Source organism: Colias croceus, chromosome 29, assembly GCF_905220415.1.
Source record: "Colias croceus chromosome 29, ilColCroc2.1".
NCBI classification, from domain to species: domain Eukaryota; kingdom Metazoa; phylum Arthropoda; class Insecta; order Lepidoptera; family Pieridae; genus Colias; species Colias croceus.
In genome coordinates this window covers 4,594,864-4,613,010 of record NC_059565.1, presented here as the reverse complement: position 1 = coordinate 4,613,010, position 18,147 = coordinate 4,594,864, and the positions used below count along the sequence as shown (strand labels likewise).

At 31.5% G+C, this 18,147-nt stretch overlaps 1 protein-coding gene across 1 annotated transcript; it reads left to right on the top strand.

Moving 5' to 3' along the window:
• Window positions 1–207: 207 nt before the first annotated feature.
• Window positions 208–16,657, top strand: LOC123704305 (WASH complex subunit 2). The gene is made up of 13 exons (XM_045652629.1): window positions 208–347; window positions 4,532–4,630; window positions 5,109–5,206; window positions 5,542–5,632; window positions 6,553–6,683; window positions 7,192–7,280; window positions 8,214–8,338; window positions 9,009–9,128; window positions 9,543–9,621; window positions 10,489–10,658; window positions 10,964–11,077; window positions 11,979–15,246; window positions 16,180–16,657. Exons 2-13 carry the CDS (start codon window positions 4,532–4,534, stop codon window positions 16,266–16,268), a joined length of 4,473 nt encoding a protein of 1,490 aa, XP_045508585.1. The 5' UTR covers window positions 208–347; the 3' UTR covers window positions 16,269–16,657.
• Window positions 16,658–18,147: the final 1,490 nt, after the last annotated feature.

The window sequence follows — 18,147 nt, the reverse complement described above, 5'->3', positions numbered from 1 at the left end:
ATAATTTGCATAATTTATACTTAAATTTTTCAAAGTCTACGTTTTGTTTTTAATATTAAATGTGTATTCGAATAGCTCTTTTTAACTTGTGGGTGGGTATCAATTAAACTTCTAATACTACATTATTGCACATTGCAATACCAAGTTTCAACCAACATTCATCTTTCATTCATGAGTCTTGTCAAAAGTCAAAATGGAAACGTAAAAGTCAAATTTCTTAGTGGTGAAAGGACGTGTTATCAGTTTTTGTTTACTTTAATTTTGAAAAGTACACAAAAAGTAAAAACTTTCTAACCATAACTATTGTCTGGACGGATCGAAAAGTAATGTAGGAAAAACTAACGACAGTGAGTATCACAAAGTTTTTGCGTGTAAAATTACATTCTATTTATTATGTTTTTAGCATCTAGTTTTGAGATAGGTAGGCTTAGATTAAGGATTGGTCTCCGCGCGCGCTACGACTAGATACCGCCGGCGTACTCGAAAAATGCGGCAACTAAAAGTACGCCGAAATCGGCGTACCCGAGCCAGTCGTGTCCATAGAGGAAGGATGTATAACTGAGATAGAGTGGCTACTCTGTGGTAATAAGTGCATGTATGGAACGTGCTGCCATCTGCAACTTTGTAGGATAACTAATGCTTTGAAGGGGTATATATATATATAGCTATGCAGTATGCATATCGACATTTAGCACCAGATATGGAGCGAAAGTATATTTACAAAAATATTACTAACACCAAGAAAAGCGTCGTTTTCTTGACAACACTCTTTTTGTGGCGTTAGTAATATTTTTGTAAACATACTCTCACTCCATAAGTTGCCTTGTAAGTTGAGTAAATAATAAATAAGTAATGAGGGCAACCAGGGGTGAGAATAAAAAACAATTTCTTTAGCGGTATTCACGTTTATTAAATTGAAATTGAGATTTATATACTATACACTTGCTAAAACCTCTAAAATCTGCTAAAACCAAAAGCTTTAGTTATTTCAGTGCAGTCACTGAAATAACTAAAGCTTTTGTTCTAAATAAATAAATAAATAAATAAATAAATAAATAAATCATTTATTGCATAAAAACATGGTACATACAAAGATATTAAGATCAGAATTAAGGAACATTCATGTTTTTACTATAACTACATAGCATACAATAATTATTATTAATTGACATAATGAATGAAAATGATTAGATATTTATAGTAAAAATACGAGTCAGGAGTATTGTCACTTAAAATTAGGTTATACATAAATCATTAGTCATACAGTCAATCAATTAATATCAATATCATTATTTTATATTATTTAGACATTTTTCATATCATACAGAAATTCATTTAGGTTGTAAAAACAATTCTCTAATAAGTATTTACTTAATTTATTTTTAAATCCTGGAAGAGGAACCCCTTGCAAGTCTTTTGGGATTTTATTAAATATCTGAATACCTATTTAGGGAACATTTTTTTTGTACAAAGTTAATTTAGGCCTCGGTAAAAACAAATTGTTTGGATATCTTGTTAATTTCCAATTTCTTTATTAGTTTTAAAATATTGAGGATGTTTTTTTATGAAAATACAAATTTCTTTGATATAAATACATGCAAGAGGCAGGATTCTCAAGTTTTTAAAAAGTTCTAAGCTTCTAGCGTGTTTTCTCCTCCGTTGAAAACTCATGATCACAACGTTCACAACAGTTAACAACAATAAAACAAGTAACAAAATAACAAAACAAAACTTAACCAAAACAAAAACTTAAAAGATAACCAGATATAATTAACAAAAACAATTAATGAGATAACCTCGAAATCGCATCAACGTCCGTCCGAAAGTTGAAAACTATGGTTGACAATGACAGTCGCACATCATTAACAAGATGGCGGCTTTTTTTTAATTTTAGTTATACCACTCACCGCCCGCGTCGCTGTCGTCTATGCGTTTACATGACAGTTTTGAGTGTGCCCCCCCTGGTCGTGTCACAAGCATTGTGTGGAGAGGGCGTACCGATAGTTTCTAAAGATTTTGGACAAAACCTGAAGTAAAATGCCTGTTTGTGCCATAAAACTGTTTAAAAAAATACAATAAATAATAAGAAAGACACTGGGATCACGTACCATCAGGAATAATCGTATTATTCAATATTTCACCTGTACTTTGAAAATGTTGTTTACGAAAATACGACGCCATTTAGTGTTGCCGTACTGCATATCCCAAAAACACACTTTTAATTTGAACTTATTTTATTCATAATGTATTTTTTTTCAATACTATTACTAACGCATATAATAAAAAAATGATAATAACAATAATTTATTTCTGTTTAACCTTGTTTAACTGACTCATAATATATATTTTTTTTTATTACCGCTTTTTTACTTTTAAAAAACCTTTGTGATAGTATAGTGGCATCGCAAGTGGATTTGAGTCACATGTTCATGGGTTCGATTCCCGGCAAGGCCAAAATGAAATAAAAATATTTTTTAAACTTCTTTCCAAGATAGCCCATTTCCCATTTATGGGGTAAAATTTATGTTGCTGGCAGTACAATTCTTCACACACACTAGCGTCCTTACAAATTGCCTTACACACACTACAGAACTGAGTTGCCGCACTCATGGAGCTATTGTTTTTAGGTGGAGCGGTATCTAGTCGTAGCGCGCGCGCGGAGACCAATCCTTAATCTAAGTAGGTAGGTATTTTGCTATTAGTTTTTCCGTGAGCTATAACGCCCCATAAAAATGACGTTTATAATGTATTTCTATGAATTTGAAATTAAAATCTTCTCATATTTGAATTGCGTGTAATAATTAATTCAAAAGGTAGTTTGGTGACATTTTAAATGTTTTAAACATTATAATTGCAGCATAGTTCGCCGAATTGGACAGTTTCTCTAGTCTGTATCCGATATAAGATTTGTATTGCAATTTTTTTTAAACAGAGTTAGTTCCTTATATTTCAACAATCTGATGAAGTTTCAATCATTTAGTTTAGTTGTGTTATATCTATATTATATTCTTGTCTTCTTGTTGGGCATGGGTTAGACATAAATAACAAATAAATTTAACTTGTAAAATCCTGTTTATAACTTATTGTGTGTGTAATCTTTTATGCACTAGCTATTCCCGTAAATATTGTTTTGCCATTACACTAAAGGATATCACTACATAAATATTATAAAACAGATTTGTCTGTCCGTCCTTATGTATGCTTATACCTTTAAAACTACGCAACATATCTTGATGCAGTATTTTTATAAATAGAGTGATACTTGAGGAAGGTTTTAGTATATAATTTATTCAGTTTTCGAAGCGGGCACAGCCGCAGGCGAAAGCTAAGTTACAAAAGTGATGTTATTGATATGTCACCATACAACTGTCTTCCTAATAAATGAATAATAAGTTATTTTCCAAGTGTTACTTAGATATACTTAAAGTGATACTTATATACAGGGTGTCCCACTGTTGATATACTAAGCTCAAAGGAGGTTATAGTTTTGCATATGCTGATTATGTAAAAAAATACTTATAAAATTCAAGACGCAGTTTTTTTTTCAAATAGATGAATTCTTAAAACTCTATGTATACACCCATAACAAGCAACCTGCCCAGCTTTGCTACCAGCACTATAGATTATGTTTTCATAGACAAAATGCTCACATTAGCGAAGCGGTTTAGGCCGTCTGCGCGAAGCTAGAGAAGAAAACATGGATTTTCAGAAAAAAAATAGCAAAAATTTTTTGATGTAATTTTGTTGTTTAAGTATTTTTTACGTGATCAGTGTATGCAAAACTACAAGTCCCTTTGCGCTTAGTATACCGATAGTGGGACACCCTGTATATAAGTGTGATATATTTTGAGGAGAAAGTATGTGAAATTATTGGTTAGTGAAATAGTATTCAACTCTGTTAATTATATCTAAATGCTAGAATTCATTATCATATTATTGTAATTATAATTAATTATCTAGCTATTTAATGTTCTTATACAAATTCCGCTTTCAGGTAAAAAGCAAGATTTTTTTATTATCTATGAAGTATTTGATAAACTTTTGGTCAATTTTTATCTAATAACACAGATTTTACTTAACGTTTTACAACAAATAAAACAATCTATACTAATATTATAAAGCTGAAGAGTTTGTTTGTTTGATCGCACAAATCTCAGGAACTACTGGTCCGGTTCGGTGTTAGATAGCCCATTTATCGAGAAAGGCTATATACTATATAATATAATCACTCTAAGAACAACAAGAGCGGAGCCACGCGGGTGAAACCGCGAAGTGCAGCTAGTGTCAAATAATTTACAAAATGTAATTTTTATTTTTAAGATAATTATAGTGTATCCTATTCATACATAAAATTCAGTCCAGAGATTTTAAAGTTACACTAAATACACATACAAAAAATAACAAGTGTACACACACATACACTATCTTAAAATCTCCTTATATGGCGATCACAAAATCAAACGACTAATTATTAACAACAACCACAGACTAATTAGCGTGTTTATATATGAGAAAAATAAATTATTTCTAGATGGAGAAAGTGGATACGGAAACGCTACGCTCCGCCGCGTCAAAATGGAGTCTGAACGGTGATAGGCACTTGCTGGACTTATTGCAGAATATACATCAGGTAAGAAAATAAAAAAAAATGTTGATTTTTGAAAAAAAAAATGCTTAAATTTTTGGCTGTGGATTTTGAAAAACCGCGGGAAAAAGCTAGTTCGTATAAATGTTTTTAATCAAAATTGTATCTACACTAATAATTTAATGATGAAGAGTTTGTGTCAAGAATGTCAAGAACTACTGGACCAATTTAGAAAATTATTTCACCATTAAATATGCTTGTGATATCCGAGTTCTATTAATAGATTATATAAAACCACATATGAAGCCAGCTCAAGACGTTAGTTTTAAAGTAAAATATATATATTTTTGTTACAATTGAAATCAAAAAATGCTTGATTAATTTTTTACCCTTACAAACATACTACATCATTACCAAGTAGCTGTATAATATGTTCTATGCAGTTTTATATGCATGCTAGATAAATTTTTTAAACGCCCAATTTTTTTTAATTTTATTAAAAATATGTAACGATTTATTACAGAAAATAATGACAAAATGTACAGAAACAAACGCAAGGATGGACGAATTGGTGGATTCTCTAGATACAGCTAATGTTGATTTGCAGAATGTTAATAATAAGTGAGTATTTTTTTAACTATTTACGCGAAAGAGGGTAATGTTTTTAAGTATTAATGTATGGTTTAGCTGTGTAATGTTATTACTTTATTAGTCCGCCCGCGGCTTCGCCCGCGTTTTCAAAGAAAAACCCGTTCCCGTAGGATTTCCGGGATAAAACCTATCCTATGTCCTTTCTCGGGTATCAAAATATTTCTATACCAAATTTCATGCAAATTGGTTCAGTAGTTAAGGCGTGATTGAGTAACAGACAGACAGACAGACAGAGTTACTTTCGCATTTATAATATTAGTATGGATTTAGTATAGAATAGTGTATGAAAAATTTTATTTTTATAGATTTATGGCGTTAAGTAACAATCAATTTGTCGAGAGTCGAGTATATGATGACGACATTGATACAATACAAACTGAAACTGCAGCTGTGAAGGTAAATATATTAAAAATATAATAAAACTAGTGGTCCGCCCCGGCTTCGCCCGTGGTACCTACATGTTTAAACTATCCTATCTCTCAAGTTGGATCGAACTGCACATGGTGTGCGAATTTTATTATAATCGGTTGAGTGGTTTAGGAGTCCATTGAGGACAAACATTGTGACACGAGATTTATATATATTAAGATATATTACATTAATTTATTTATTTAGAAATGGCAATATGTATGTGGGGATGGTGTAAATAAAAAGCCAAAATCGCCCAATCGATTTATTTCCCAGACACCGGTTACATATCAAAAATACATTTCAACCATCCTCCATTACAATTACATCGTACCAAAAAAAACACACAGTCAGGTCATAGACAACCAAAAATCTACAGTCTACAGATAACATATCCACAGATTAAATAATAGAAAAACACAGACTAAAAATAAAACTAGTAATCATGAAATACATCTTAATATTTTATCCTATTCCCACATGTATAAGCAAACTTAGGTATTTTTCTTTAAAAAAACGTTTATTTTTCCTTACACTAAACTTGTTTGGCAGAAATTTGCTAACACGATAAGGCTGCCTAATTACTTTATTACTTCTATCATTTTTATCAGCCAATTGTTTTTTTGAAGTGAAACTTCTTTAGGCGCGTTGGGAGTAAAATTTTAAGGTCGCGTCATGGTAATACCGTCACGTCAAGCAGTAAGGCGACGATGGTCTTTGAATCTTGCCAAAGAAGTTTCACTTCTGACACGTGTGCTCGGCACACACGCTCTTTCTTATAATTTAACAATTATTACACGTCATGGAGTAAGGCGACGATTTTTGTTTCTTTGAATCTTGTCAAAGAAGTTTCACTTCGGACATGCTCTTTTTTACAATTTATCAATTATTTATATATTATATTACAGGAACCAGAGAGACAAGCAAACCAAGATGACGAGCTAGATCTAATAAAACAGAGTCTTTTAATAATAGAAGCTATGCATGAGCAAGTACAAATATTGGACTCGGACAGTTCTGATGATGATGATGATGGAAGGTGATGAGATATAATTTTTATAGTATTTTTATGTGATTTTTTTTATATTTTAGTAATGTCTGTGTGAATTTTTGGTAATGAGTTATTATTTTTAGAGTATTTTAGCAATGAATTTTCCATTTTTGTGTACTTGTAGTTGATGGTAATTATTGTAATAGTATTCTGAAGTAATTTTGTTTATATAAAATTTTTAATTATTTTTAATTCGTAGGAAAAGCCAAAAATTCAATAGAAAATTGTATTGAATCAAAAATAATATTGAAGCATTAATATACTAATCTTTGGATATAATTCTAAACCCGCAGAATCCAAAAAATCACTTACAAAGCCGCTCTCCTATTTCAAATCTATAGGGGTTAATTCTAAAAAAAAATGTATCTTAGTAATTCAACTACACATTTTCATTCGAGATTTTATCCAAATCGGTGCTATAGTTTACCAGTGAAAGCGTTACAGACAGACAAACATTTGCATTTATAATATTAGTTAAAAAACGTATTTTTTCCAGATTGATATTAAAACCAAAGGACATGTATCATCACAGACCGTTACCTTATATTATTGGATCGCAAATGTGGAGAAAGAAATGGCATGCTGGTATGTACTTAATAATTAATATATTTATCATTTAATAAATTATTTGATCGATCAATATATATTACAAATGAGAAAAAGGATAATAGAAATATTGACTAGCTGCTCCGCGCGGTTTCACCCCCGTGGCTCTACTCTTGTTGGTCTTAGCGTGACATTCCTCGATAAATGAGCAATCTAACACCGAAAGAGTTTTTCAAATCGGACCAGTAGTAGTAGTTCCCGAGATTAGCGCGTTCAAACAAACTCTTCAGCTTTATAATATTAGTATAGATGTATCAAAACGGTGAATTTTTAGATAAACTAGCGCTCCGCCCTAGCTTCGCCCGTAGTTCATATTTCGCAATAAAAGGTAGCCTATGTTCTTTCTCTGGGTCTAAATATTGTCTGTGCCAAATTTCATCAAAATCGGTTGAGAGGTTTAAGCGGGAAAGCGTAACAGACAGACAGACAGAGTTACTTTCGCATTTATAATATTAGTAGGGATAATAAGTCATCCATAAACTAGTTGATACTTAAAAAATGTCCGACTGACGTTGTATAAAACATTCATTGAAATTAACACCTTATTCCTTGGCAGTAATGTTCAAAGTGTATTGTATTGCTCATTAGCAAACTCTGCCTTATACACGCGTAGGCAGAGTTTTGTTTCGGACAGTTTGTGTTTGTGATTCTAGTTTATATAAATACTAGGTTTCCGCCCGCGGCTTCGCCCGCGCAGTCAAAGAAAAACCCTCATAGTTCCCGTTCCCGTGGGATTTCCGGGATAAAACCTATGCTATGTCCCGGGGTAAAAAGTAGCCTATGTCCTTTCTGGGGTATCAAAATATCTCTATACCAAATTTCATGCAAATTGGTTCAGTAATTATGGCGTGATTGAGCAACAGACAGACAGACAAGTTACTTTCGCATTTGTAATATTAGTATGGATTTCAGGTTTAGTGGTTGAAGACAGTGACACGGATAGTGCGGGTTCGAAGCCGCAGCCCGGTGAAGAGTATTCCGATTCTGAACCCGAAGTTACAGATATACAGACGGACAAACAACATAAGGATGTAACGGTGAGTGTTTTTGATAAAGACTGAGATATTTTGTAATATGTTAGATTTATGTATTTACTAGCTTACCGCCCGCGGCTTCGCCCGCTTTGTCTAAAACCTAATAAATTATATACTAAAACCTCCTCTTGAATCACTCTATCTATTAAAAAAACCGCATCAAAATCCGTTGCGTAGTTTTAAAGATTTAAGCATACGAAGGGACATAGGGACGGAGAAAGCGACTTTGTTTTATACTGTGTAGTGATTTTTCTTACACTAATGTTATAAAGTGGAAAAAAAGGTTGTTTTTTGTTTTACCTGTTGTTTTATTGTTTGTTTTGTTTACAAGTAATAAACTAGAACATTTTTTTAACAAAGCGGTTAGTTTTTATTTGATAGTAGAAAGTATGAAAAATAGTAAAAACAAAAAATGTGTGCGTGTACTAGAGTACACACGTAAGAAGTGAAACTTAGGGATAAGAAAAAGTTGGCGCGTAACGCAAAAATGTCACGCCTACGGCGTAACGCAAAATGTCACGCCTACAGCGTAACGCAAAAATGTTACACTAAATTTTTGTCCAACCCCGATAAAGAAGTTTCACTTCAAAAATATATTAGTCAGTGTATAAAATTAGGATCTTTTTTTATTCAAATAAAACCTAACCGTATAAAATTTAAATCTCTCTCCCAGATATCGAGTTCAAACACGAGTGTGGAGGTGATCACGAACACACAAACAAAACCGGACGTGCCAAGACCGTGTCGGCCTGCGGATGTAGCAGCTGAGCTAGCGAGAAGACTAGGTGGTGATGTAAGTTATATCTATACTATATATATAACATTAATATTATAAAACTTAGAGTTTGTTTGTTTGAACGCGCTAATCTCAGGAACTACTTGTTCGATAGCCCATTTATCGAGGAAAGCTATAGGCTATATATCATCACGCTAACAGGAGCGGAGCAATGCGAGCCTTCTTCGATGAATGGGCTATCTAACACCGAAAGAATTTTTAGAATCAGACCAGTAGTTCCTGAGATTAGCGCATTCGAACAAACAAACAAACTCTTCAGCTTTATAATATTAGTATAGATTTTTCTTCAATATCAAGTTCATTATATAATATTATGATTGTATTGCAATACCTGCATAAGGTTGCTAATATTATGTAAAAATATGTCAAAAAAAGGTTATAATAGATTAAAAAATCGATTTTAATCTTTAGATACCCCCACCTCCATCGATACCTGTAGACCTACCACCTACCACAGGAAAAGTGTATCGAGCCGAACAACCAACAAGAGGTAATTATTTTGTTATATTTATACATTTTTAACGGATTAAAAACTCGATTTATTTAGTGTTAAGTACCTGTTAAGATTTGTGACCTTTTTTTTTCTTTTTTTATAAAATAATGACTAAATAAGATGTGATTTTTGCGTGTACAAAACAACGGGCTAGGTTACGAATTGCCATAAGTAAAAAATCTTATTGCACACTCACAATATTAAAGTAAGCATGTTTGGAAATATTTGATTTTGTTGACTTGCCAAATATAATGTAATATATGGAATTTGTAAGGAAAGGCACTGCCTTCTGAGATACAGGTATTTACCTAGTTCAGAAGGCAGAGCAATATTGTAATGTTATATTTGAAGTTGCTAATAAATTTTATTTTATTTTATTTATTTATTTAGTTTCGTGTTGAGTAAAAAAATGTCTTTTTTAAGGGTTGAAAATACTATAAAATTATAAAAAAAATTCTAGAAAAACCCACCAATGCTGCCCACTACTAATATAGGCTACATTTTTTGATCTCGAAAAATTATTTTTATAATCTTACATGCTCGTAAATTCATTTATAATATGAATAATCCTAAAATAATTAACCGACTTCAAAAAAAAGGAGGAGGTTATCAATTCGGCCTGTATATTTTTTTTTTTATTTTTTTTTATGTATGTACACCGATTACTCCGAGGTTTCTGAACCGATTTACGTGATTCTTTTTTTGTTCGATGCGGGATGGTGTCGAATTGGTCCCATAAAAATTTTATTCGGATAGGCCCAGTAGTTTTTATTTTATGAGCACTTTTGTCTGTAGGTATTTGTAAATTTTGCAAGTGCAAGTTTGAAGTCGGTTGTTTTTAACGCAGTTATCACTTGTTTTTAGCAACAATATTTTCAAACGAACCACCGCCATTAGATCAATGTGAGTCAGAAGATAGTGAAGAGGATATATTCGCTGAATTACACAAAAACAGCTACACCCATAATGATAGAGTTTCCAATACTAATGTAGTTGACGAACTGTTTGGTAGCAGTCCTGTTGTTGTTGAAAAGGTATGTTATTTTTTTGTGTATCTGTATATTTTTTGAGTGATATGTGTACTAAGAATAATTATTTACTGAAATGTAAGTAAGCCAACATAATACAATTAGTAGCTAGCATATATATAAATATTTTCGAAATTTACATCAAAATATGTTCATCCCTTTTGGAGATTAAAACAAATTGATATATAGACATAATTTTCTTATATAAAGCAGTCTACATTCCTAAAACTCTAGTAAAATGACATTTTAAAAATAATTAGTATAATTAAAGTTTATTTTTCACAATTTATTTATAATTTTTATTAATCTAGGTGGTTTCAAATACAAATGATAAACGACCTATTTTCGATGATGAGTCAGAGCCTGAGCTTTTTACTGAAAAACCGAAAGAAAAAACACCTGAGCCTAAGGAGGAAGGATTCAAGGTATGTTTAATACTAAACAGTAATTTAATTCGCCAAAAATAAAAAAAAAGAATATATTTTGTGATCATGGAAATAAAAAACTTACTTAATTAGAATGAAAATTTATAATCTACTAGCGGTCTACCCCGGCATCGCCCGTGGTACATATTTCGCAATAAAAGGTAGCCTATGTTCTTTCTCAGGGTCTAAAGATTGTCTGTGCCAAATTTCATCAAAATCGGTTGAGGGGTTTAAGCGGGAAAGCGTAACAGACAGACAGACAGAGTTACTTTCGCATTTATAATATAAGTAGGGATTAAAACAAGAAAACAAACACGTTCATTAATTAGCTCATATTTATTAAAAAAAAAGCACTTAAAAATATTCATTCTACAATCTATCAAGTAGTTAAACATATCCTTACATTCAAACCCAATTAAAATCTTAATTTACTTCCATATAAAATTAAAATTTAACTCAATGCTAAAACATATACAGGGTTACTTGTAAAACACCAGCAACCTCGCAGGACAAGATAGCTAACAGCATAAGAAACAACATTTGTTCTACGACTTTTGATAATTTGTTAGATTTTATTTTCATACAAAAATAAATATTCATTTAATTTTCCGTTTGAATATTATAAACTCTACGCGCATCCCAAAAATTACGTAAACAAGAAGCGAACGAGAGGGGGAAGGGGGCGTCGCGTCGTCCTTTCGATAATGAATAGAACATAGACTTACAAATGTTAGGAGAGTACAATAAAAGCTTAAAAAATCATTTAAAAATAATTTATTGCGTTATGCCAAAAGTCGTAGAACAAATGTTGTTACTTATGATGTTAGCTATCTTGTCCTGCGAGGTTGCCGGTGTTTTACAAATAACCCTGTATAATATATAATAAACATATTATTCACAGAAACCAATCGGCGGTATATCTCTATTCGGTTCGAACAAAGACTCAAACAGCATTGGAGCGGCCATCTTGAAACGCAATCAACGAAAGTCCTCTTCAGATGAAGAAATTCCAGAAACACAGCCAGAACCTAAGCCTGTACAAAATAAAAATATTATAGACGATTTATTCGTCAAACCCAAAGTTAAAAAACCAATAATAAATAAAAATAAAGAAGTTAAAAAAGAAATAAAGGTACAAACAAAAGAGGTTACAGAAAAGAAAGATTTGTTTTCAGATGATCTATTTGATGATATAGATGATATATTTACAAGTAAAGTTATAACTAAGAAACCAGAAAATAAGTCTATATTTGACGATGTATCAAAAGAAAATAAAGAAGTTAAAAGTATATTCGATGATGATGATGATGATCTTTTTAGTAATGTTAAAGTTATAGAAAATGTTAAACCAGATATAAAAAAAGATACAGTTAAGAAAAATGCAGATACTAAAACTAATAAAGATATAATAAAAGATGATTTGTTTACTGATACAGAAAATATTAAAACAATAGAATCCAACTCTATAAATGAATCTAATAAACCAAAAAGTATCTTTGATGATGACAGTGATGATGATTTATTTAAAACTACCACTGAAATTGTCAATACAACAAAAATTAAAGCAAATAATACAGTCAAGGAAAATAATATTAAAGCAGATGTTAAGAAAAACAGTATTTTTGATGATGATAGCGATGATGAATTGTTTCCTACTAATTCTCTCAGTGTTAAATCAAATGCTGACGTCACAAATCAAAATTCAAATCTATTCAAAGATGAAAAAGTACAAGAAATTAAAAGCAAAACAGACTCAAGTAAGAATGAGGCTAATATAAAAGATAATTATATTCCAAATGAAATAACCAAAAGAAGAATTTTTGACGATGACAGCGAAGAAGAATTGTTTAGTGGTAATAAACCAGAAACAGATAAAAATTTACAAGAAAATGATGTAAATGTTAAAGTAAATGTAAACAGTAAAAAGGAAGATTTAAGTAAAGAACAAGAAGATATTAAAGCCCCTGTTGAAATAATAACAAATAGTACACAAGATGCAAACATTCCAGAAATACTTGAAATTGATAATAGTGAATCTATAAATAAAACAGTCGAAAAAACGGAAACTCAAAATACTCCGCTAGATAAAAACGATAAACTAAATATAAAGAAAAATCTAACACAAATAACAAGTCCTAATATTTTTGATGATGATGAAATTGATGATCTATTTTCAAATACCGCAAAACAATCAAATAACAATGAAGAATATAAAGTTGACGTTGCAAGTAGTATAAATATAGTAGAATCTGATGTTACTCAAGATATTACTACTGTAGGTAATAAAGAAATAAGTAGCAATGTCCAAGAAGATCAGATATTTGATAATCCACAACCTCCCTTACCTGATATATCTAGTCATATAGAAAATAACATCGATAAAGAAACTTTAAAATCAAATGAAGATTTAAAAGAAGCAGTAAAAGATGAACCTAACTCTAAATTCGATTTAAAAGAAACAAAAGATATGGAAGATAAGACTGATACATTTTCTGATATACTTACCACAGATGATATACTTGCCACAGATAAAAAAGAAAAACCAGAATCAACTCTATTCACAGATATATTCAACGACATGCCGCCAGAATTCGAAAAGCCAAAAGAGCCGAAAAAGAGTAAAAACGTAAACGCACTTTTCGATGATGATTCCGATGATGAAACCTTCTTTAAGAAGAGTGACGTCATCACTGAAGATATACCAAGTCCTAGTTATGATGCAAACGAAAGATTTAGTATATTCCACGATGAACCACCTGCTATTGATGTTGATTTTATTCCTAAACCTGTAAAATTAACAAAAAATACAGATGAAAACATAACAAACGCAGAATCAACGAAAAACATAGATTTTGAGGAAATAAACAATGATTTTGACGATTTTAATTCTCAAGATATTTTTCAACAAAAGGTTAAAACTGATGAAAAAGCAGATTTTATTCCTGTCAATACAAAAGCCGATAAAATTGAAACTAAACTGGAAAACAATTTAAAAGCAATTAATGAATCTAATAAAGTAGCAAATGAAAGAAATTTAGAAGATTCTATAAGATCTACAAACGCTATGATAACAGATAAAATTAATAAAATGCAAAATGATCAAAAGACAGAAAACGCAGAAGTAAAACCAAATAAAAACGTTGGCAAATTAAAACCTATTAATCTAAATATCAACGTTAATACTTTATTACCTGGAGCGTCACCTAAAAAATCAAAATCGATTCAAATTGTTGACGATACAGTTACTTCCAAATCGGAAAATACCGAAGCAACTAAAGTAAAAACCGTTAATTTTGAAGATGTCAAAGAACCGGAAATTCTAACTAAATCGTCACAAGAAAAAACTAAAATTGAAGTAGTCGATGGTTTAGTTTCTTCCAAACCGGAAAATACTGAAAAATTAACTAAAGAGGTGAAAATCGTTAACTTTGAAGACGAAAAAGAATCGGAAATACTTAATAATAAAATATCAAAAGAAAGAGCAAAAATACAAGTTAAACGGAGACCTTCTACGAGACGAGCTCGAATAGAGGCAGCTAGAAAATCTGGCATAGATTTTGGAAATACCATAGACTCCACAGACAATCCAAGCTCTATAGATGAACCAAAGACACGACTCACAGATGAAAAAGATTCGAATTTAGATACAGATATGAAAGTCTCACCTGATAAAGAAACAAAAACACAAACAGACGTAACCAATAATAAAAACACCACAGATACATTACAAAGTAATACAGATGATAATTATTCCAAACCGAAAGTCACATCAAAAGTCGTTTACATTTTAAACGACGAAGACATATTTTCCGACGTTAACAAAAACCCAGATGAGAAACCTCAAAATCACGAAAATAAAACAAATAATACCCTTTCTATACAAAGTACAGAAAAATCGCCAATAGATAAAAAATTGGACGACAACCACAACCCGAATACAGATAAAAAAGCCTCCATCTTTGATTCAAGTGACAGTGACAGCGAACTTTTTGGCGGGAAAAAGGTGACAGTTAAAAAAAATAAACTTTTCGAATCCGACAGTGATGATGATTTGTTCAGTGGTAGGAGTAAGAAAGAGAAATTAAAAGAGGAAATAAAACCAAAAGGCAATTTATTCGGTGATGATGATGATGATGAATTGTTTACTACGAAAGTTAGGAAACAGGATGGTGAGTTTTGCTTTTTCAATTATTTGATACTCCATATTTTTATGTGTGACCTAATTATGCGATAAACAGAGAAAATATGTATAATATCGTAAATCCATTATTAATATTTTTCAATAAAAATAATGACCGTCTTATTAAAATTACTATCTCTAATTAATACTGTTGTATAACTTACGAACTTTTTTTATCTTTTGGTCCCCTGCAGCATTTTTGGTTTTTCAGTGCTAATACATAAAAAAAATCTGGTAATTTAACATTAACATTTTTCATCAGAAAGCGAACATGCGACCCTCTATGTGGCTGAGTTAGTCAGGCATTCGCCCCGGATTTGCGCGAAAGGATGCGGGTTCAAGTCCCGCCTCGTGATCGAATTTTTTCTATTCTTTATAAATTTATATGCGACCCTCTAGTTTAGGTTAAATAATTACGACTTGAAAGCAGACATTTAAAAAGCAAATATTTATAACTAGCTTTCGCCCGCGACTCCGTCCGCGCGGATGTCGGTCTTCGCGTGGATGGTTTATTTCTCCATTTATAAATATCTATTGGACCCAAATACGGCTAGGTATAATAATAAGCAACGTGTTTTCGCGGTTCTACAGAACAACGTCTATGGATAAAACTGAAAAATTAAAATTAATTTTTTTCTAAGTACCTATTTTTCCTGAATAAAAAGTATCCTATTTTACGCCCAGGATAATAAGGTATAATTATACCAAGTTTCATCGAAATCGAACCGTTAGTTTTCACGTGATGCCTTCACATACAGACAGACAGACAAAAATTTTTTTAATCACATATTTGGGTTTGGTATCGATCCAGTAACACCCCCTGCTATTTATTTTTTCAATATTTTCAATGTACAGAATTGACCCTTCTACAGACTTATTATATGTATAGATAATATAATATTAATATCTCTAAATATTACAGAAAAGGTACCACGAAGAGAATCAACTAGTAAAACATCAGAACCCGTGTTTGAAGATCCACTATCTATGCTTACACAGGACGACGAATAAAAAAATATATTTTTATATGTATCTCCTAGTCTCGCAAACGATTAGACCGATTTTGATACGGTTCTACTGTTTACAGGTTGAAGAGTTGTAAATTTTGGCCAAAAATAATCGTTGTTAATATTGGTAAGGTTTTTAATTTTTATGAATGATGATAATTAATGATTATTAAAAAAAAACTATCGGTTTCTAGAAAGTGCTAGAAATTTTTTAATGAAATTATAATTATTTTTTAAAATAAGTCATATTTAACACTTAGAAATTGGCAATAACATATCTATTAGACATAATATAGTGTCATTTACAAATAAAAAGGCATTTATATTTTATACTAAAGTACTAAAATTATATTATTTCCCGCTCGAAGGACCAAAAACAATAGTTAAAGACAAGCCATCTCTTTCTAACTCGTTATAGACTACAAGCCCGCATAGGAAAAAAATATGGGTCAAATGAACCACCAGGGGACATATCTAGAACGATAGCAGAGCAAAAAATAATAAGATTCATCACTATGCCGTCACTTGTAAGTTGTCCAACTGAGTGCAGATGAGAATTGAAAAGTACAGGTAGACTCGGTAAATTTTGGTCATTTGACCATGTACGGCATTCTTAACCATCGATAGATCCATTAAAAATAATAAGAAACCGCTCAGTGCCGTACAAAAATGGTGGTCCACAAAGTCGGAATTTTTATTTAATTTCCGAGAGTTACCGGGGGTAAATTTGGTCATTTGACCATGTACGGCATCTGTGTCATACTATGCCTATACTGCTTTTAATCCATTATTCCGCAACGCCGTACAAAAATCATGGGGACAAGGGGAAAAAATCGAGAGTTGTAATCCCCTCTCTTTCCCCACTCCAGGGGGTCATTTGACACAACACGAAATAAGTTTATTTTTAAAGTATTTTATGCATAGATAATATTTTTTCATGTGCCGTACATTTTCGTTGGTTCAAAGGGGAAAAATCTGAAAAAGAAAAAAATCCATATAACGAAATGTTTGCTTTATATTTTGATAATAAAATATAAATATACATTAATATTAAGAAGCTCGAGGTGGTTAATTATCACCTTGGAAAGTCGGAGTCAGGTGGAATGGACTCCGTTAAATTGATGAACTAATAAAGAAGCTATGAACGAAAAGATGTGAATTATATGCAATCAGCCCATGAATACAGGTAAAGTCACAAGCAAATGCTAGTAATATATACATATTCAAAATTTACAAGTAAAGCGCTTTCAAATGATACCAAACACGGCATATTTATCTTAACTTTATTTTTTTACTCTGTATGTTTTGTCCGCTAGAGGGCGCCACATTAGATTTTGTGAAACCCCATATAGCCTTTAGCTAGCTGGTCGCTGGTTATCCAGTGAACAATTCAGACGCTTCTAATGATATGTCATTTGTCGAATTCTGATAAGTAGTTTAGAAGTTACGAGGGAATAGATGAACATACATACATGACCTGTCAAAATCATAACCCTCCTTTTGCTTTGCCGTAGTTGGGTAAAAATATGTTAATGCCGTACTGTATCAAATGGCCATAAAGCACCCTTAAAATTGTAGCTTTCGTCGCTTTCATCAGCCTAAAAGATGTGGTCTGCACAAAAATGTACGGCATCGTTTTTTCCTAATTTATCTATGTTAATACTATTTAAAACAACAAATAAAGTGTAGAAAACTATTATATTTCATTAATCTACGATGTTTAAACTTTTACAAAATTTCTGTTTTTGCATTTCTCTATAACTTTTTTTAGAACGGTTTCTTTTGAACGGCAATACTATACAACAATTGAATTTTACAATATCATGTTAAAAAAAAAGTTCCCGTACAGGGTCAAATGACCTTACAGCTCTTTATATCAAGAA